A 17,428-nucleotide genomic window follows, 5' to 3' on the forward strand; every position below is an offset into this window, starting at 1 on the left:
AGGTCAGCCCGAGAGAAACCAAGCTGTCAGGTGGAGCGAAGACAGATTGGGATGCAGTAGAGACTGATGTTGCTGCGTAAGTAGAGTAGGAAACACAGGAAGGAGAATGGGTTCCCTGGAGCTGAGTTGGAGCAGGAGTGAGAACCAGTGTTGGCGAGGCCACCGAGGTGCGATAAGAATCATGGTGGCGTTGTCCTTGCGGAGTTTGGACAAGGTCCGCAACATCAGAGGAAGTGGAGGGAAGGCATACAGGAACCGATCCCTCCAGTCGAGCAGGAATGCATCCGGAGCCAGACGGTGAGGAGAGAAGAGTCTGGAACAGAATTGGGGCAGCTGATGGTTGTGAGGTGCTGCAAAGAGGTCCACCTGCGGAGTGCCCCATCGAGCAAAGATGGAGAGCAGAGTCGGAGGGTCCAACGTCCACTCGTGAGGTTGAAGGATGCGGCTGAGATTGTCGGCCAGAGAGTTCTGTTCGCCCTGGATATAGACCGCCCTGAGAAAGAGATTGCGGTCCGTGGCCCAGGTCCAGATGCGCAGAGCCTCCAAACAAAGGGGGCGAGATCCGGTGCCGCCTTGCTTGTTTATGTAGTACATGGCGACTTGATTGTCTGTGCACAGGAGGAGGACTTGAGGGCAGAGAAGATGTTGGAAAGCCTTGAGGGCGTAGAACATGGCTCTGAGTTCCAGGAAATTTATGTGATGACGACGCTCCTGTGGGGTCCAAAGACCCTGGGTGCGTAGATCTCCTAGGTGAGCTCCCCACGCGTAGGGGGACGCATCGGTGGTGATGATCATAGAGTGGGGGGGCAGATGAAAAAGTAGACCCCTGGAAAGATTTGAGGAGTTCAACCACCATTGGAGAGATTGCTGAAGAGATGATGTCACAGAGATGGGATGAGAAAGAAGATCTGTCGTCTGTGACCATTGGTTGGCAAGAGTCCACTGAGGTGTACGAAGGTGGAGACGTGCCAGAGGAAGGACATGCACCGTCGAGGCCATGTGACCCAGGAGGACCATCATCTGTCAGGCAGGAATGGAGGGATGCATGAGTACCTGACGGCAGAGATGGAGCAGGGTCCGCTGGCGATCGGAGGGGAGAAAGGCCCTCATCAGCGTGGTGTCCAGAACTGCTCCAATGAATTGAAGTCGCTGGGTGGGAAGCAGATGCGACTTGGGGTAGTTGATCTCGAACCCCAGGAGGTGGAGGAGAGAGATGGTGTGATGAGTAGCTTGTAGCACGAGTTGAGATGAAGGTGCTTTCACCAACCAATCGTCCAAGTAGGGGAACACCTGGAGGTTGTGAGACCTGAGGAAGGCCGCCACCACTATAAGGCACTTGGTGAAGACTCTGGGGGAAGAAGCGAGGCCAAACGGTAGCACTTTGTACTGATAGTGGTGGTGTAGCACCTGGAACCGCAGGTAGCGGCGAGAGTTCTGATTGATGGAGATGTGAGTGTAGGCCTCTTTGAGGTCCAGGGAACATAGCCAGTCGTGTTGAGAAAGAAGAGGGTAAAGTGTGGCAAGGGAGAGCATTCTGAACTTTTCCTTGACCAGACACTTGTTGAGGTCCCTGAGATCGAGAATGGGACGGAGGTCTCCCGTCTTTTTGGGAACCAGGAAGTAGCGGGAGTAGAATCCCTGACCCCTTTGATCTGGAGGTACTTCTTCGATGGCATTGAGAAGGAGGAGGGATTGAACCTCCCTCAGGAGGAGGGGGGTTTGAGATGAGTGTGAAGCAGACTCTACGGGAAGGTTGTCTGGTGGAAGAGTCTGGAAGTTGAGAGAGTAGCCGTGGCGGATGATGTTGAGGACCCACTGGTCCGACGTGATGACTTCCCAACGGCTGGAGAAAATGGTGAGACGACCCCCGATAGGCTGTGGAAGAGGCAGCGAGGGTGGATGACTGGCTATGCCCTGGAGAGAAGAGTCAAAAGGGCTGAGATTGTTTAGCAGGCTGAGGAGGCTTAGAGGGTTGAGTGGCCTGAGATCGAGCCTGGGCATGGTGCTGCTGTTGACGGGGTCGCCGAGATTGTTGGGGAGGCGGATTGAGTGGCCTGGCTGAGAACCTCCGCTGGTAAGATGATTGAGGCCGATAGGGTCGGGCAGGCGGAGCCTTCTTTTTCGGCTTGATCAGGGTGTCCCACCTGGTCTCATGGGCCGAGAGTTTCTGGGTGGTGGAATCCAGTGACTCTCCAAAGAGTTCGTCCCCGAGACAGGGGGCGTTGGCCAAACGATCCTGGTGGTTGATGTCCAGGTCGGAGACTCTGAGCCAGGCTAAGCGACGCATGGCTACGGCCATGGCAGAGGCCCGAGAGGTGAGCTCGAAGGAGTCGTATATTGAGCGGACCATATATTTGCGCATTTGGAGAAGGCCAGAGATGTGCTGTTGGAATAGTGGGACCTTGCGCTCAGGAAGGTACTTCTGGAGGGCAGACAGTTGTTGGACCAAGTGTTTCAGATAGAAAGAAAAATGGAAGGAATAGTTGTTTGCCCTGTTGGCAAGCATGGCATTCTGGTAAAGCCTCTTGCCAAACTTGTCCATGGTCTTACCTTCTCTGCCAGGAGGGGTAGAGGCATAGACACTGGAGCCCTGAGTCTTTTTTAAGGTGGATTCCACCAGAAGGGACTCATGGGGCAATTGAGATTTGTCGAATCCAGGAATAGGGATGACACGGTAAAGGTTGTCCAGTTTACGGGGGGCTCCCGGTACCGTGAGGGGATTTTCCAAGTTTTTGTAGAACGTTTCCCGTAGGATGTCATGTACGGGAAGCTTGAGGAACTCCTTAGGAGGTTGCTCAAAGTCTAAAGCCTCTAGAAAGGCTTGAGACTTTTTTGAGTCAGATTCTAGGGGAAGGGACAGGGCAGCAGACATTTCTCTCAGAAATTTAGAAAATGAGGACTGCTCTGGTTTAGAGGTGGCATCGGGTGCCGATGGTTCCTCATCAGATGAGGAGGGATCCTCCTCGGTACCGAGAGGAGTTCCCTCCCATAAGTCAGGGTCTCTGACCTCTGGTGCATGTCGAGACACCGGGGTGGAGGGCGCGGTATGGCGAGTCTTGGACAAAGACTTTCCAGAGCGCACCGAAACGGTACCAGGGGAGGACGACCGGCGTCGATCTCGGTCCCGAGAAGAATGCCGTACCGCCTGGTGCCGAGGAGGATCCAATGTGGCCTGAGAATGAACCACCGGATCGCCATGAAGTTGTTGGGCCGAAAGGATCGGCATGGAGGTGTTCACCGGTACCGAAGGGGTGGACACCGGGGGCTCGGTACGGGGCTCGGGCCGGTCTGGTACCGGAAGGAGCGGTGCCAGGATAGTGGGCAACAGTTGTTCAAGTTGTTTCTTCAACTGCTCCTGGAGTTGAGCCTTTAAGATGGCCGAGATACGGTCATCTAGGGGTGGCATCGGAACCGCTTTCTTTTTCTTCGGTTCCTTGGATGCCGCTCCACGCCCCGGCGATGAGGAGGCCGATGACGAGGCACTCACCGAGATCGGGGCGGAGCGTTTGCGGGACCGGTGCGATGCCGGTAGGGACGGTGTCGCCACCGTAGCTGGAGGGCGCTCGAGGGAAGAGGAAGGCTTCTTAGCCGGCTTACCTGGCGCCAGCGACACCGATGTGGGGTCGGTCGGTGTCGAGGTCGACGGTGCCGATTTTTGAGGTACCGCCGTTGAAGGTGAGGAATCCATCGCCGACTCGGTGCCGAAGAGAAGAGTTTGTTGAATCCTTCGGTTTTTAAGAGTTCTCTTTTGAAGAGTGGCACAGCGGGTGCAGGAGTCCGCCCGATGCTCCGGACCCAGACACTGCAAACACCAATTGTGTGGGTCAGTTATGGAGATCGGGCGTGCACACCGCTGGCACTTCTTAAAACCGACCTGCGGGGGCATGAAGGGGAAGATAGCCTCCGCAAAATCGAAGCCCGAGGCCTGTATACTGGCAACAGGCCCCGCCGGGGCAAAAACGAAAGAAAAAAGGGAAAAAGCAAAGTTGTTTTTTTTTTTTTTTTTTGCAAATCAAAGAAAAATAAACCCGAAGGTAAAGAGAGAAAAAATAAGGAAAAAAGCGCGAGCGGGAAGGCAAAAAAGTGGTTTCAACGGCCGTTGAAAAAACACACGCGTCTTCTTCGCTCCGCGGAAACGAAGAAACTGGGGACCACGCACTCCTCCGTCGGGCGGGAAGGCACTCGCGCACGCGCGGTGCGGCCAACTAGAAACTTCTAGTTAAAAAGGTCCGTACCGAGGGCTCCGTCGGTGTCGTCACCCATGTGTTAAGAATATGCTGCCTGCTTGTCCTGGGATAAAATGAAATATTGAATTTTCCAGCGACAAGTCAGCCATACATGTCAGTGATGTAATCTGATAGCACCAGGACCAAAGAGTTGGCCCAGAGCTCAGAACCAAGTGTCAAATTTTGAGTGGATGCAGCCTTTCACATGTGAAGCAGTCTCCTCAGTCCCTCATTAGTAGGAGGGGGGTGTTAAAATTTTAAAAATGTCACAGAACGTCAGTTGGACTAAGTCTGTGCATTCTGGTACGGTAGATCATCTTCTGTTGATGCTGCCTCTACCCTCCATGCACTGTGACTTTAAAAAACCAAACCCAGCCAGTGTTGCAACACCAGATATATTCTAAAGCAGCACAAATGTCCAAGATTGCCAGGCCTAAAGTGTAGTCCATCTTCAATATACTCACACTGGCAAGAGTCTAACGCGATTTCAAAACCATGCTCTGGAAAAGCACATGCACTCCAGGCTTATGATTCTCAGGACACAGCAGCTAAGTGCAAATAACACAGATGTATCCTTTGCCATCTAAAAAAACTTCCACAACACCATAGCATGGCCTCGATTTCTCCATCCTCAGTGTACTTCTAGCAGCTGTTCTTTCTATACCGAGCAGGAGTCCTCCAACAGCATCACTGCCAGTAGGAAGAGAAGCGTAGGAACAGGCAGGTTCCCTGGAGTCCGACAGAGCTTGCCGGTCTCTCACTGTCACACCTTCAGCAGTAAAACAGCACTCTCCTGTGACAAAACTGGAAGGTGAGGGCTCCTGTTCAGCTTAGAGGGAAAAGTGCTCCAAGCATAGTTTGCCACAACTCTTTCCACACTCTTCTACTGTTCTCTACAAAGAAATGCTACTGACATTATCTTGTTCTCCAGTCACGGATCACCTTCTGGGGTCCTAAGGACTGTCTACAGGACGTGCCTCTCACAAAGAGAGGCACATCCTGTAAGCATTCTCCCGATGCTGGCCCTTCTCTACAATGCAAGTCCTCTCAGCTCAAGGCCCATTTGATGGGCCTTTGGGCATGCACTTATGTCAGCGCGCTGATGTCATCACACCAATGCACTTCCACGTGTCTCGAGTTGGGGACATTAGGTTTAGTATGTCCCGGCTCAAAAAAGTTTGCGAGACACTGGATTAAAGCATGTCCCTTCACGAATTCCCCAGGTGTTGCTTTCCCCTTATGTTCTTAAAAGTGAAACCCTAAAGGAATACCAGGCTCTATGACAGCATCAGGTATAATTATAGGCATTCTGAACAAAGTAGAAAGGTCTGAGCGGCCCTAGTGGACAGTGCAGTAGGCTGTAAACCAGGAAATCCTAGTTCAATTCCCACTTCAGTTCTTTTTTTCCTCCTTTATGTCCTCCAGAAACAGACAATTCTTACTGAACCTAAATATTTATGACACCTGAAGGCTATTGGTATTTCCTTGTTCCTGGAAGGCTCAGCATTTAAAAGTATTGTAGGAGTATATGAATCTGGTTGCCTTGGTTTACAGTCTACTGCATTGACCACTAGGTTATCCCTCTGCTCTGCAAGGATGTCTGTGTGGCTATTTCTGTAAAGCTGCTGTCACACAGATGTCTTAGTCACTGGATTTTTGGGTTTCATATAATTTGGATATTTCACTTGGTAAAATGGCTGGTTATTTCTGGATGTTTACATAGTATCAAACATGAAACTATTTCCTGTTCAAAAATGTTTGTGAGATGGGCTTTTTTGGGAAGGACGTTATGAGCAGGACATCCCAATTCTAATGTGGAAGTCTTTCTGAAAATGCCTCTCTAAATCCATTAATCTGAGAACCCAAAAAAACTAATGTAAAATAATATGTTTTTAAGTTCTTGAATTCTGAAGATTTGTCTCCAATCAAAGATCAACTGGGAGGGAGTTCCATAAAGCTGGAGCCAAATTAAAAAATACATCTACTCTTGCTCTAGGATCAGGGGTAGGCAAATCCAGTCCTGAAGAGCCACAGGCAGGTCAGATTTTCAGGATATCCACAATGAATATATATGAGATAGATTTGCATGCACTGCCTCCTTGAGATGCAAATCTATCTCATGCATATTTATTGTGGACATCTTGAAAACCTAACCTGCCAGTGGCTCTCGAGTACTGGAAGTGCCTACCCCAGCTCTAGATCATGGAGATATAACTAAGTGATTCTGATATCTTAATGACCATGAGGGATAGTATGGGATAAGTAAAATCTCCAAATATTGTGGCTGTCCAGAAAACAAAATACTTTGCGAGTCAACACCAGCAGTTTAAATTGAATCCTAAACCTACATGGCAGCCACTGAATTTCATTCAAAAGTGGAGGTGTCCTATCAAATCACTTAGCACTTGTGATAACTCTAATAGCTAAGTTTTGAATGGATCAAAGTCTTAATTATGTATTGTGGCAAGCGATTGAAAAGAGAATTAGCACAGTTCAGTCTACTCATGACTAAAGCACGAACAAGTTTATGCACTGAAGAATTATCCAACAAAGTAGCTCTGGGATATCAGAGGTAATACCGGCCTAAGTAATAGCTACTAAGCAGCATCAAATTTTATCCAAAAATTTAGTTTGAGAAATGGGACTGAACCGATGTTGGTTATCCATGTCTTTGATTTTAATTGTTTTAATTTTTTAAATGATATTCATTTAATTAGCTTGCAACTTTAATTAGTTTCAAAAGTAACTAGCTGGAGTAACAGTCCTAATTTCTGTACCAGTAAAGCCAAAGGGTTAAGAAATAAGTTGAACAGTAGGAGGACAACAGAGATCCTTGAGAGACTCTAAAAAAACCAAATCACATTGTTCATTGCAAGACATAAAATGATCTTCCTGTCAGGAATGACTGTAGAATTTATATTACACACTCAGCAAACAATATATTCAATATAGAACTTCAGCTTCTGCTATTTCCACCAGATGTCTTCCATGGCCGTATGTTTGTAAATTGCACTTAGATTCAATAACATGTACTTTGGAACGGGATAGTCATATGGGTGGTGTTTGGGCAGAATGTGGGTGGTGTTTGGGCAGAATGTGGGTAGTGCATATTTGCATATACAGTTTACGAGTGCACCAGTTTGCGAGTGTTTTGCAAGATGAGCAACACATTTGCAAAATCGGTGCCTCGGAAACCGAGCATGGCTCGATTTATGAGCGCCCCCCCCCCCCCCGCAATCCGGCACCCTCCCCCCGCGATCCGGCACCCCCCTCGATGCGATTGGGCACCCCCCACGCGATCTGGCATCTCCCTGCCATGATCCAGCACCCCCCCCCGACGTGATTGGGCACCCCCGCCACGATCCGTCACCCCAACATGATTAGGCATCCCCCCGCCGCTTCTTACCCTCATCTGGGCACCCTGAAGATCGGCCTCCTCGTCTGCTGGGCCTTGAGCATGCGCAGATGTTCAAGGCCCAGCAGACGAGGAGGCCGATCTTCGGGGCCCAGATGAGGGTAAAAAGCGGCGGGGGGGTGCCCAATCATGTTGAGGGGGTGCCCAATCACGTCGGGGGGGGGGGTGCCGGATCATGGCAGGGGGATGCCAGATCACATGGGGGGGTGCCCAATCGCGTCGAGGGGGGTGCCGGATCGCAGGGGGGCCTTCAAGGGGAGCAATGCTGGTTCTCGGGGGGGAACGCATCAAAGCGAGTTTCCATTATTTCCTATGGGGAAACTCGCTTTGATAAACGAGCATTTTGGATTACGAGCATGCTCCTGGAACGGATTATGCTCGTAATCAAAGGTACCACTGTATACAGTATGGGGACGAGCGATCACAACCTGATCAACTTCAAACTTGATGTCGGGAAAGGGAAAGGTACCAAAACCTTAACCATGACTTTAAACTTTAAAAAGGGAAGATACGACAGCATGAGAGCCATGGTGAAAAAACGGATCAAGAAAAAGATGGGCAAAGTCTTAACGGTGGAACAGGCATGGTCCCTATTGAAAAATACTATCACGGAAGCACAAAGCCTCTACATTTTGCAGATGTCCAAAGTAAAGAAAATCAAAGAAAGAGAGCCGGCGTGGCTTACCAAAGAGGTGAAGGAAGCCATAAATGAAAAGAAGGACTCCTTTAAGACGTGGAAACGCACAAAAACATCCGAAGCTTGGAACATAGAGATGATCAGAAAAAATGTCACAAAGCGGTGAGGGTTGCCAAAAAGGTCTAAAAGGAGAAAGCGTGAGAGGCCAAAAATTTCAAGCCCTTTCCCTAAAAGGGAAAAAACCCGGGAGGCGGTGGGACCGCTGGATGACCTGGGAGGAAAAAGGTGTGTCAAGGATGACAAACAAATTGCAGACAGACTGAATTCCTTCTTTGCGTCTGTCTTTACAAAGGAAGACACCACATCTATACCTGACACAGTGAAAGTGTTCAAGGGAGTCATACAGGACAGTCTCACCACAGTAGAAGTGGACTTGGACCAGATTTACCACCAGATCGACAAACTTAAAAGTGATAAATCTCCTGGACCGGATGGAATTCATCCGAGAGTCCTAAAAGAACTGAAATTTGAAATCAGAGAACTATTGCAAAAACTTGCCAACCTGTCAATTAAAACGGGACAGATACCAGACGACTGGAAGATAGTGAACATCACACCGATATTTAAAAAAGGATCAAGAGGAGTGCCAGGCAACTACAGACCTGTGAGTCACGTCTGTCCCTGGAAAGATGGTTGAGGCGCTGATCAAAGATAGCATAGTCCGGCACCTAGACACACACGACCTGATAAGAGCCAGTCAACATGGGTTCAGGAAAGGGAAATCATGTTTGACGAACCTACTTCAATTTTTTGAGACAGTGAACAGACAAATGATAGTGGAGAAACGGTGGTTATTGTATACTTGGACTTCCAGAAAGTGTTCGACAAGGTTCCACATGTAAGACTTCTCAGGAAATTACAAGGCCATGGAATAGAGGGAGATATACTAAGATGGATAGGCAAATGGCTAAAGAACAGAAAACAGAGAGTGGGCATAAATGGGAAGTTCTCAGAATGGGAAAAAGTGACTAGCGGTGTACCCCAGGGCTCAGTTCTTGGACCTATCTTATTTAATATTTTCATAAATGACCTGGAAGAAGGAACATCCAGTGAAATCATCAAGTTTGCAGACGACATAAAGCTATGCCGGGCAATCAGATTGCAGAAGGACAGTGAGGAACTCCAGAGCGACTTGAATCAATTGGAGAAGTGGGCAGATAAATGACAGATGAATTTTAATGTGGAAAAATGCAAAGTGATGCATTTAGGCAGAAAAAATAAAGATCACAAGTATAGTATGTCAGGTGTAACTCTGGGAAAGACCGAACAGGAAAAGGACCTGGGTGTACTAATAGATAGGACTCTGAAACCATCGGCGCAATGTGCGGTGGCAGCGAAGAAAGCAAATAGAATGCTAGGCATGATAAGGAAGGAAATTACGAGTAGATCAGAGAAAGTTATAATACCGCTCTACAGAGCCATGGTCGGACCGCACCTGGAATACTGCGACCAGCATTGGTCTCCATACCTAAAGAAGGATATAAAACGGCTAAAGAGGGTGCAGCGACGAGCAACGAAGCTAGTGAAAGGTATGGAGAACCTGGACTACGAGGAACAACTTAGAAGACTGGGGTTCTCCCTTGAGGAGACTGCGAGGGGATCTGATCGAGACTTTCAAAATACTGAAAGGATTCAAAAAAAATGGAGCAGGGAAAGCAGTTATTTACAATGTCCAATGTGACACGGAGAAGAGGACATAGACTGAAGCTGAGGGGGGACAGGTCCAGGACGAATATCAGGAAGTTCTGTTTCAAGCAGCGAGTGGTGGACACCTGGAATGCTCTCCCAGAGGAAGTAATTGCAGAATCCACCGTTCTAGGAGTTAAGGGCAAACTAGATGCACATCTCCTTAAGAGTGGCATAGAGTGATATGGGTAAGGGTAAATTAGATGCACATCTCCCTTGAGAAGCATACAGTGATATGGGGACTAAAACTATGCCAGTGTACAAGTTTCAAGTTTTATTAGGATTTTATATACCGCCTATCAAGGTTATCTAAGCGGTTTTACAATCAGGTACTCAAGCATTTTCCCTCTCTGTCCCGGTGGGCTCACAATCTAGCTAACGTACCTGGGGCTATGGAGGACTGAGTGACTTGCCCAGGGTCACAAGGAGTAGCGTGGGGTTTGAACCCACAACCCCAGGGTGCTGAGGCTGTAGCTCCAACCACTGCGCCACACACACCTGGTGGGGCCTCCGTGTGTGCGGATCACCGGACTTGATGGACCCAGGGTCTGATCCGGAGATGGCAATTCTTATCTTCTATCAATCAAGGTGCAAGCATCTATACCAACTCTGACTGCTGTCAGTGACCACTCCTAAAATATAGGCACATTTTTGACCTTTTATGCTAAAACAGAAGAGACTCCTAAAAGGTCTGTTGGTAGTGTCTAGAATTACCTTCAGTATGGGTTTGGGTCCTTGTTTCTCGATAACCTTTTCTGGTAGATGCTGACCATAGGTAATATCCCTCTGCTTGTGAGTTGTGTTGCAGAACGATGAAATTTACATTCTTCAACTCCGCCTCCTTCTCCAGTGGCTGTAGTTCCTCCTGCAGTTTGTACCAAATCACTGCTTGGCTGGCCCAGAACTTTCTCGCTGACATCGGGGGTGGGGAGGCTTGTGGGCCAGCGGCATGCAATTGTTGCACTTGCTTGGCCCTTCCTTGCCCAGAGTTGTGGTAGGAGATGATTGGATGGAGGAGGCGGGTGTGGCGGCGGACTGGGGGGGATGTGGATGTAGCGTATCGGGTGGCAGGGAGGAATCAGCGGCAGCTTCAGCAGGGGGCAGGCAGGGAGAGATCCCAAGTGGCGGTCAGCCCGTGTACCCCCAACAGGTGGCTCACGTACCCCCTAAGGTATGCATACCGCAGTTGAGAAACACTGGTTTACATCACAATCTAGGACAAAATAATTCAATATAAGTATAGAAATGAAAAAACACCACAAAAACATTTGAAAAGATTAATTCACTTGACCACTATTCAATCCATTTTGAAGGTTACACCTCCTGATTCATAACGGCTTTGCCAAATAGAAATGCCCAAACTTATTTAACAATGACCAATTAGTTTTGACAAGAAGATGAGAAAAAGCGTATATTAAGGATCTGAATTATTCTAGAAATCTAATAAATACAATAGTCAATCTTATCAATTCTAATGAAACAGCAGTTCCAGTCAAGGTTGTTTTAAAATAATTCCACTAGTAGTAGTTAACACAATCATTCTAATTTCCATTAGATCTTTTTCATTTTCCATTAGATCTGCTTTGATCTTTCTCTTGTTCCAGTGGAGATGGTGTTTAAAGTTATTGAGAAGTTATTGAGAAAGACATGGGAGAAGCCACTGCTTGCCCTGGATCAGTAGCATGGAATATTGCTACTCTTTGGGTTTTGACCAGGTACTAGTGACTTGGATTGGCCACCGTGAGAATGGATTACTGGGCTTGATGGACCGTTGGTCTGACCCAGTAAGGATATTCTTATGTTCTTATGTAAAGGTCTCAGAAACTTCTAATTAGCCATGATTGTCATAGAAATACATGCAGGACAGTAACAGAGTAAACATGGGAAAAGAGGTTTTCAAAAACAGCAAGGCAATAATAATATTAAAAAGTTACATGCGTTTTATTCCCAAAAAAAAGTGTTGAAATAAGAAATAAAATATTAGGTAAAACAAGAAAGGAAACATGAAAAGATCATTAGAGAAACTTTATGTAGTTGCTTCAAAGGGAAGGCCTCACGATTCACAAAACACAAAAATAAAGTCTCGTGTTCACAATTTATGTCTACCAAGTATTTTGGTAATCTTTTGATGACTCTGACAAACTATGTCAGATTCAAAGAATAATAACACAAGATTGTCCATCTTAAGTTTCTAGAAACCAACAGCTTCCATGGTATACTGTAAAAGTCATCAACATTTGAACAGAATGTTAAGTAATACATTAGGTTAAAAAAAAAATCCAGAACACCAACCATTAACTGTTTTGATGCAGTGACCGACATCACAAAGAAAGAAATTTTAGAAATGGATGAACACAGTTCCTAAGTGACTTAAAAGAAGCATTCTGCAAACACTGCCTATATCTCCTTTCTGATGCTGACAGCAATAAAAGTGATTGCTACTGCCTGCTCTGGACCAAATCCTTTAGCATATGCAACTTTTATCAAAGGCAACATATAACAGGAGGAATCCTATCAGGAATGGAGGCCAGTATGATCACAACAGAACAGTAAAAGATAATTAGGTCACTTGATAGTCCCTGGACTTCGCCGATGTGTTGCAAGGTTGTAAACAGCCTTGCACAGGCAATACTCGAATTAGATATTCTAGGCTAGATTTATATAGTAGATTAATAAATTATTCCATGTTCACTATGGCTTGAAGTTGGGGTTGAATAGAATCTGTCTGTGTATGCAATACTGCAAGATCACTTAAAGTGGTAGCTATGAAGACTTCTTGAGGAATTTCAGCATCATCTGATTTGCAGTCTGTTATAGCATTTGAATGGTTTTCATCCATCGCAGCTATATTCTCTGGTACAGTAGTCAAGCTTTCATAGTGGCCATTTTCAGGAAAAGGTGACAACTTTTCAGATGGTTTAGGAGATCTATCACAGTCCTCGTCATGAAGCTCCAGTGACTTCTGCCCTTCATCAGCTTTAGACCCTCCATCCACAACAACAAGAAAAGATTTCCATGGTGTATTTTTGTCATGGGTCTGTAACAGTAAAAAAGAGTTTTCATTTTATTGTTAAAACAGTTTTATAGCTTCAGATTAAAATATGATATTTATTTATTTGGATTTCCTAACCGCCTTTATGAAGAGATTTACCCAAGGCAGAGTATAGCCAGCACAATTCGACATAAAACTTACAATTTTTTAAACAGCATAATAGTAGTAAAAAGATCAAATATAAACAAATATAATGAGTGAGGTAAACTCAAAATCAACAAATTAAAAATAAATAATAAGATTACCATGAAACGGTTTCAAAAATATACTGAAACTCAAGTAAGGGAAGATTAGGTTCTTACCCCAATAATCTTCTTTCTAGTAGAAAGGAATGAGTCTTGAACGAGTTATTCTTCTTTACTCAAGAGTTTGTAGAAGGCATCATCTACTTTTTGGCTCCACCTCCTGCCTGTCTGGGCTTTGCCCAAGCTCCTCAGTTCATATCAAAGCAGTTGACAATTCCTATAAGAGGAGAAATAAAGAGGCAGGATACGGGGTACTCCCCAACCAAGCCATTTCAGTTCTGCTCTGCAACAAGACAAAGGCAAAAATAAATAAATCAATGCCAACATAATCATAACTGAAAACAAGAAGGAAATGAACAAGCCACTTACCCGAGTGCAACCAGCACCAACACTTATGTAGCTCTCAAGTCTCTCACTTTTCTCATTGAAACAGAGAGATAAATCAGTATTCCAGATTTGTCTGACAACAGACACCAACATCTGGAAATACATACTTGTCTGAGCTAGCAAGCAAGCAAGCAGGCTTATTGAAAACTGACAGGGTGGGCATTCAAGACTCCTATGCCTTTCTACTAGAAAGAAAATTATCAAGGTGAGAACCTAATCTTCCCTTCTAGTGCATAGGTCATATGAGTCTTGAACCAGTGGGACGTACCAAAGCAGTCCTCTGAGTCTAGGATGGGGCAGATGAGCCTCCTGCAAGCTCCGAGGACCCCAAAACAGTGTTCTTTCTTGCTGCCTCCTCCACTCTGTAAAATTTTATTAAAGTATGAAAGGGGGACATGTAGCCGCCCTACAAATGTCCTTGGGACACACTGCCAGGGGTCTTTGCCCATGAAGAAGCCACACCCCTTAGTGTGTGCTCTCAAAGCAATCGGTGGTTGCTTACCAAATCCATTATATGCTGAAGCTGAATGAATCCACCTGGAAATACAAGCCTTAGAGGGCTTGTTGCCACAAAAAGATGATCTGAGAGGCAAAAATCATTTGTCACCTCTAGGTAATGGAGAACTCCTCTGCGTATATCCAGCAACGGCAAAACTTTGCCTTTTTATTTTACTTCGAACCCATGGCAAGGAAAGTGGGTAGTCAGACTTCCTGAGTTACGTGGAAGGCGGCGCGAGACCACTTTTGGCAGAAAGGAAGGGACCATGCAGAGGGAGACTCCTACCTCCATAAACCTGAGGAAAGACCTTCTGCATAACAGAGCTTGTAGCTCTCAAACCCTTCTTGATGGAGTGACAACTACTAGAAAAAAAAATGTCTTAATGGCAATATCCATCAGAAACACCTCTCACAAAGGCTCATATGGAGCCTGATTGCCTGTAAAACCAAGTTAAGATTCCATGACGGGAACAGCTATCACAGAGGAGGATGCAACCACAATGTTCCTTTCAAAAATTTCATGACATCTGGATGAGAAGCCCAGGAAACCTTTTCTACCCAAGTCCTGAAACACAAGAGTTTTGCCACTTGTACTTTGAGGGAGCCAACAGCTAAACCCTTCTCGAGATCATCCTGGAGAAATGCTAGGATCAGTGACATCGGAGCCTTCACTGGCTCCACATTCTCCTTAGCACACCAGCACCGAAACATCTCCAAAGTCTTAGCATAGGCCGCAAAAGATGCTGGTTTCTTAGATCTAAGGAGGATAGCAATAACCACCTCTGTGCACTCAAGAGCCATGCTGTAAGCCCAAAGTGGTCCAGATCCTGCGAGAGCAGAGTTGGATACAGTGGCAGTTTGAAACACTTATCTCTCTGTAGACAAGCCAGATGAGGTTGCAAAATCTGCATTATATATACGAGACACAGGTCATTTTTTATTTAGTATGACTAGGCTCTTCTTCCCCTCCCCCTTCTCTTTCCCCGCCCCTCCTACATGACCCAGCTACCCTTCTTCTCTTACAAGTCGCCTAGAGCCTGATTAGGTTTGTGCGACAAACAAATATTAGATTAGATTTTTCTATATTTATTAAATGACATACATTGGTCAGATAACAGATTTTTGATTGTCACTTTGGACATCATATCTTTGCACACAACCATACCTCAGGATGAAACTTTATTAGTCATCAAAGAAGTTTTGGATGGATGTGTTTAGCCTCATGAAATTCCCACAAAATTCATCAGCAAAGGATGCCATGCAGGAGAATTTTTTCATGTTTGATGGACAATTCTTTTTGCAGCAAAGTGGTGTGGCCATGGGTGTAACATTTGCATCCTCAGTGGCAAATCTTTTTAAGACCAAATTTGAACAAGAGTAGATTGAATGTTCCCTTTTTCATAATGAAATCTTTTGCACATGGCATTATATCGACAATGTATTCATGCTTTGGTCTGGAAGTGTGTATGAGTGTCATAATTCATGCATCCAATTTGACAAATAAATTTCGTATTTGAATATTAAATTTTTGGACAGATCGCCATTAGGAAATGGTTGCTGTGAGTTCCCGTAGTCTCTCGAGACTACGACGGGAACTCCCTACAGCTATTTCCTAATGGCGATCTGCACAGGGCAGGAGCGTAGTAAGATCGCTCCTGCCCCGAAAGCCTGCTAGACCACCAGGTAAGGCCGGGATGCCAGGGGGAAGACTTAAGGATGATTTTTTTTTTCTTTTTTCCCCCTCCCCTAAAAATCACGAATATGTGAAGTTGCGATTACTGAAACCGCGAATGGGGAGGGGGAAGTGTATAAGTGGCACCTAGCCAATTTCCACACAGAAGTTATTTTTTTTAATTGGCTTAAATGGTGTGATAATTGAAAACACCATTAAAAGCCAATTTTAAAATTAATCAATTAATGTTTTGTGCAAGAATCAGTGTGGTACCTAGCCAAAAAAATAGGCATGATTGGGGTGAATAGGTGTGATATGACTCATGCATCTATGTTTGGCGCTGGTAAAATAGGCCAGGAAAAACTTGGCCTGATATATTGGCGCCTAACATTATGACGCATACCAGCATCTAACTGAGTTAGGCGCAATTCTATAAATGACGCCTAGTGGTTGACTGACAATTGTACCAAATGGTACCCAGACATTAGGCGTTGCTAGGCACAATTTATAGAATCAGGCCTTTAGGGACAGATTCTGTAACCGGCGCTGATGTCAGTGGTCATCTATAAAGCGGCTGCCGATTGTGTGTCAATCACACGACAGCGCCGGTTACAGAATCGTGCCTAAATTCAGTCAAGATAGGCGGCTGAAATGTAGGCCAGGAAAACTTTGGGGAACACTGACGGCTCATCTGATCAGGATAACTTCCCCTGCCGTGATCAGCTTATGGCTGCTACAGCCTGACTTTAGGATCCCGCAGTGGCATAGCTAGGTGGCTGAAATGTAGGCCAGAGTTTTCTGAGCCTACATTTTAGCCACCTATCTTGTTGTGAATCGCAGCTAGTCAGCCGCTTTAGGCTGTGAAATGCCACTTCCGGCGTTGGCCACGCCTACTTTGGCATTTCACAGCCTAAAGCGGCTACTTAGCCACAATTCCAGTCGCCTTTTATTAGGCTTCGGTAGGTGCTTCAACACTGCCATTTTTTGCCGTTTCTGACAGCGTTTTTCAATTAACTTAGGCATCGGCAGGGCGCCTAAGTTTAGACGCTGGTTATAGAATTTCCCCCTTAGTGCACGCTAATTCCTTTAATGTGTGTTAAGGTGAATTAAGGCTATAACGCTGTTTGATGGATTCCCCCCTTAAATCATCTGCCTCACTGAGAACTCCTGTTTAACCTGGCTAGAAGTAAACATGCAGTCAAAGCTAATGCATATTCTTTAGCTGCTTTGAGAGGAAAGGATTTTCCAATAAGTTTGGAAACCTCCTAATACATTTAGGGCTAAATTCACAAAGCAAACCGATCATGTATCGATCGGTTTGCGACCCCTTTACTATCAAATTTCCATCTGGCCTGATTCACTTACCTCTCCTGCGATCCGCTTTGAATCCGTGCACGCAAATGAGGTGAAACGCATGCAAAGTAGGCTGGGACACAATTCACAACACCAAATTTCCGATTCGACTGGGCTGGCCGATCACCTGAAGAAGCAACTGCTGGGGACCAGTCGGAAACCTCTTTACGACTGGAAGCCCTGCTCTCTGTCCTGCC

The 17,428-nt window shown here is 46.0% G+C and overlaps 1 protein-coding gene across 1 annotated transcript in view; it reads right to left on the reverse strand.

Annotated features, from left to right (window-relative positions):
* Positions 1-11,944: 11,944 nt before the first annotated feature.
* GZF1 (GDNF inducible zinc finger protein 1) overlaps positions 11,945-17,428 on the reverse strand; it is a 36,226-nt gene continuing 30,742 nt past the window's right edge. Inside the window, exon 6 of the mRNA XM_033935594.1 lies at positions 11,945-13,061. Coding sequence (XP_033791485.1) covers positions 12,702-13,061 — 360 coding nt within the window. The 3' untranslated portion in view covers positions 11,945-12,701. The remainder of the gene's footprint in view (positions 13,062-17,428) is intronic.

The sequence above is a fragment of the Geotrypetes seraphini genome, chromosome 3 (assembly GCF_902459505.1).
Source record: "Geotrypetes seraphini chromosome 3, aGeoSer1.1, whole genome shotgun sequence".
Taxonomy (NCBI): Eukaryota; Metazoa; Chordata; class Amphibia; order Gymnophiona; family Dermophiidae; genus Geotrypetes; species Geotrypetes seraphini.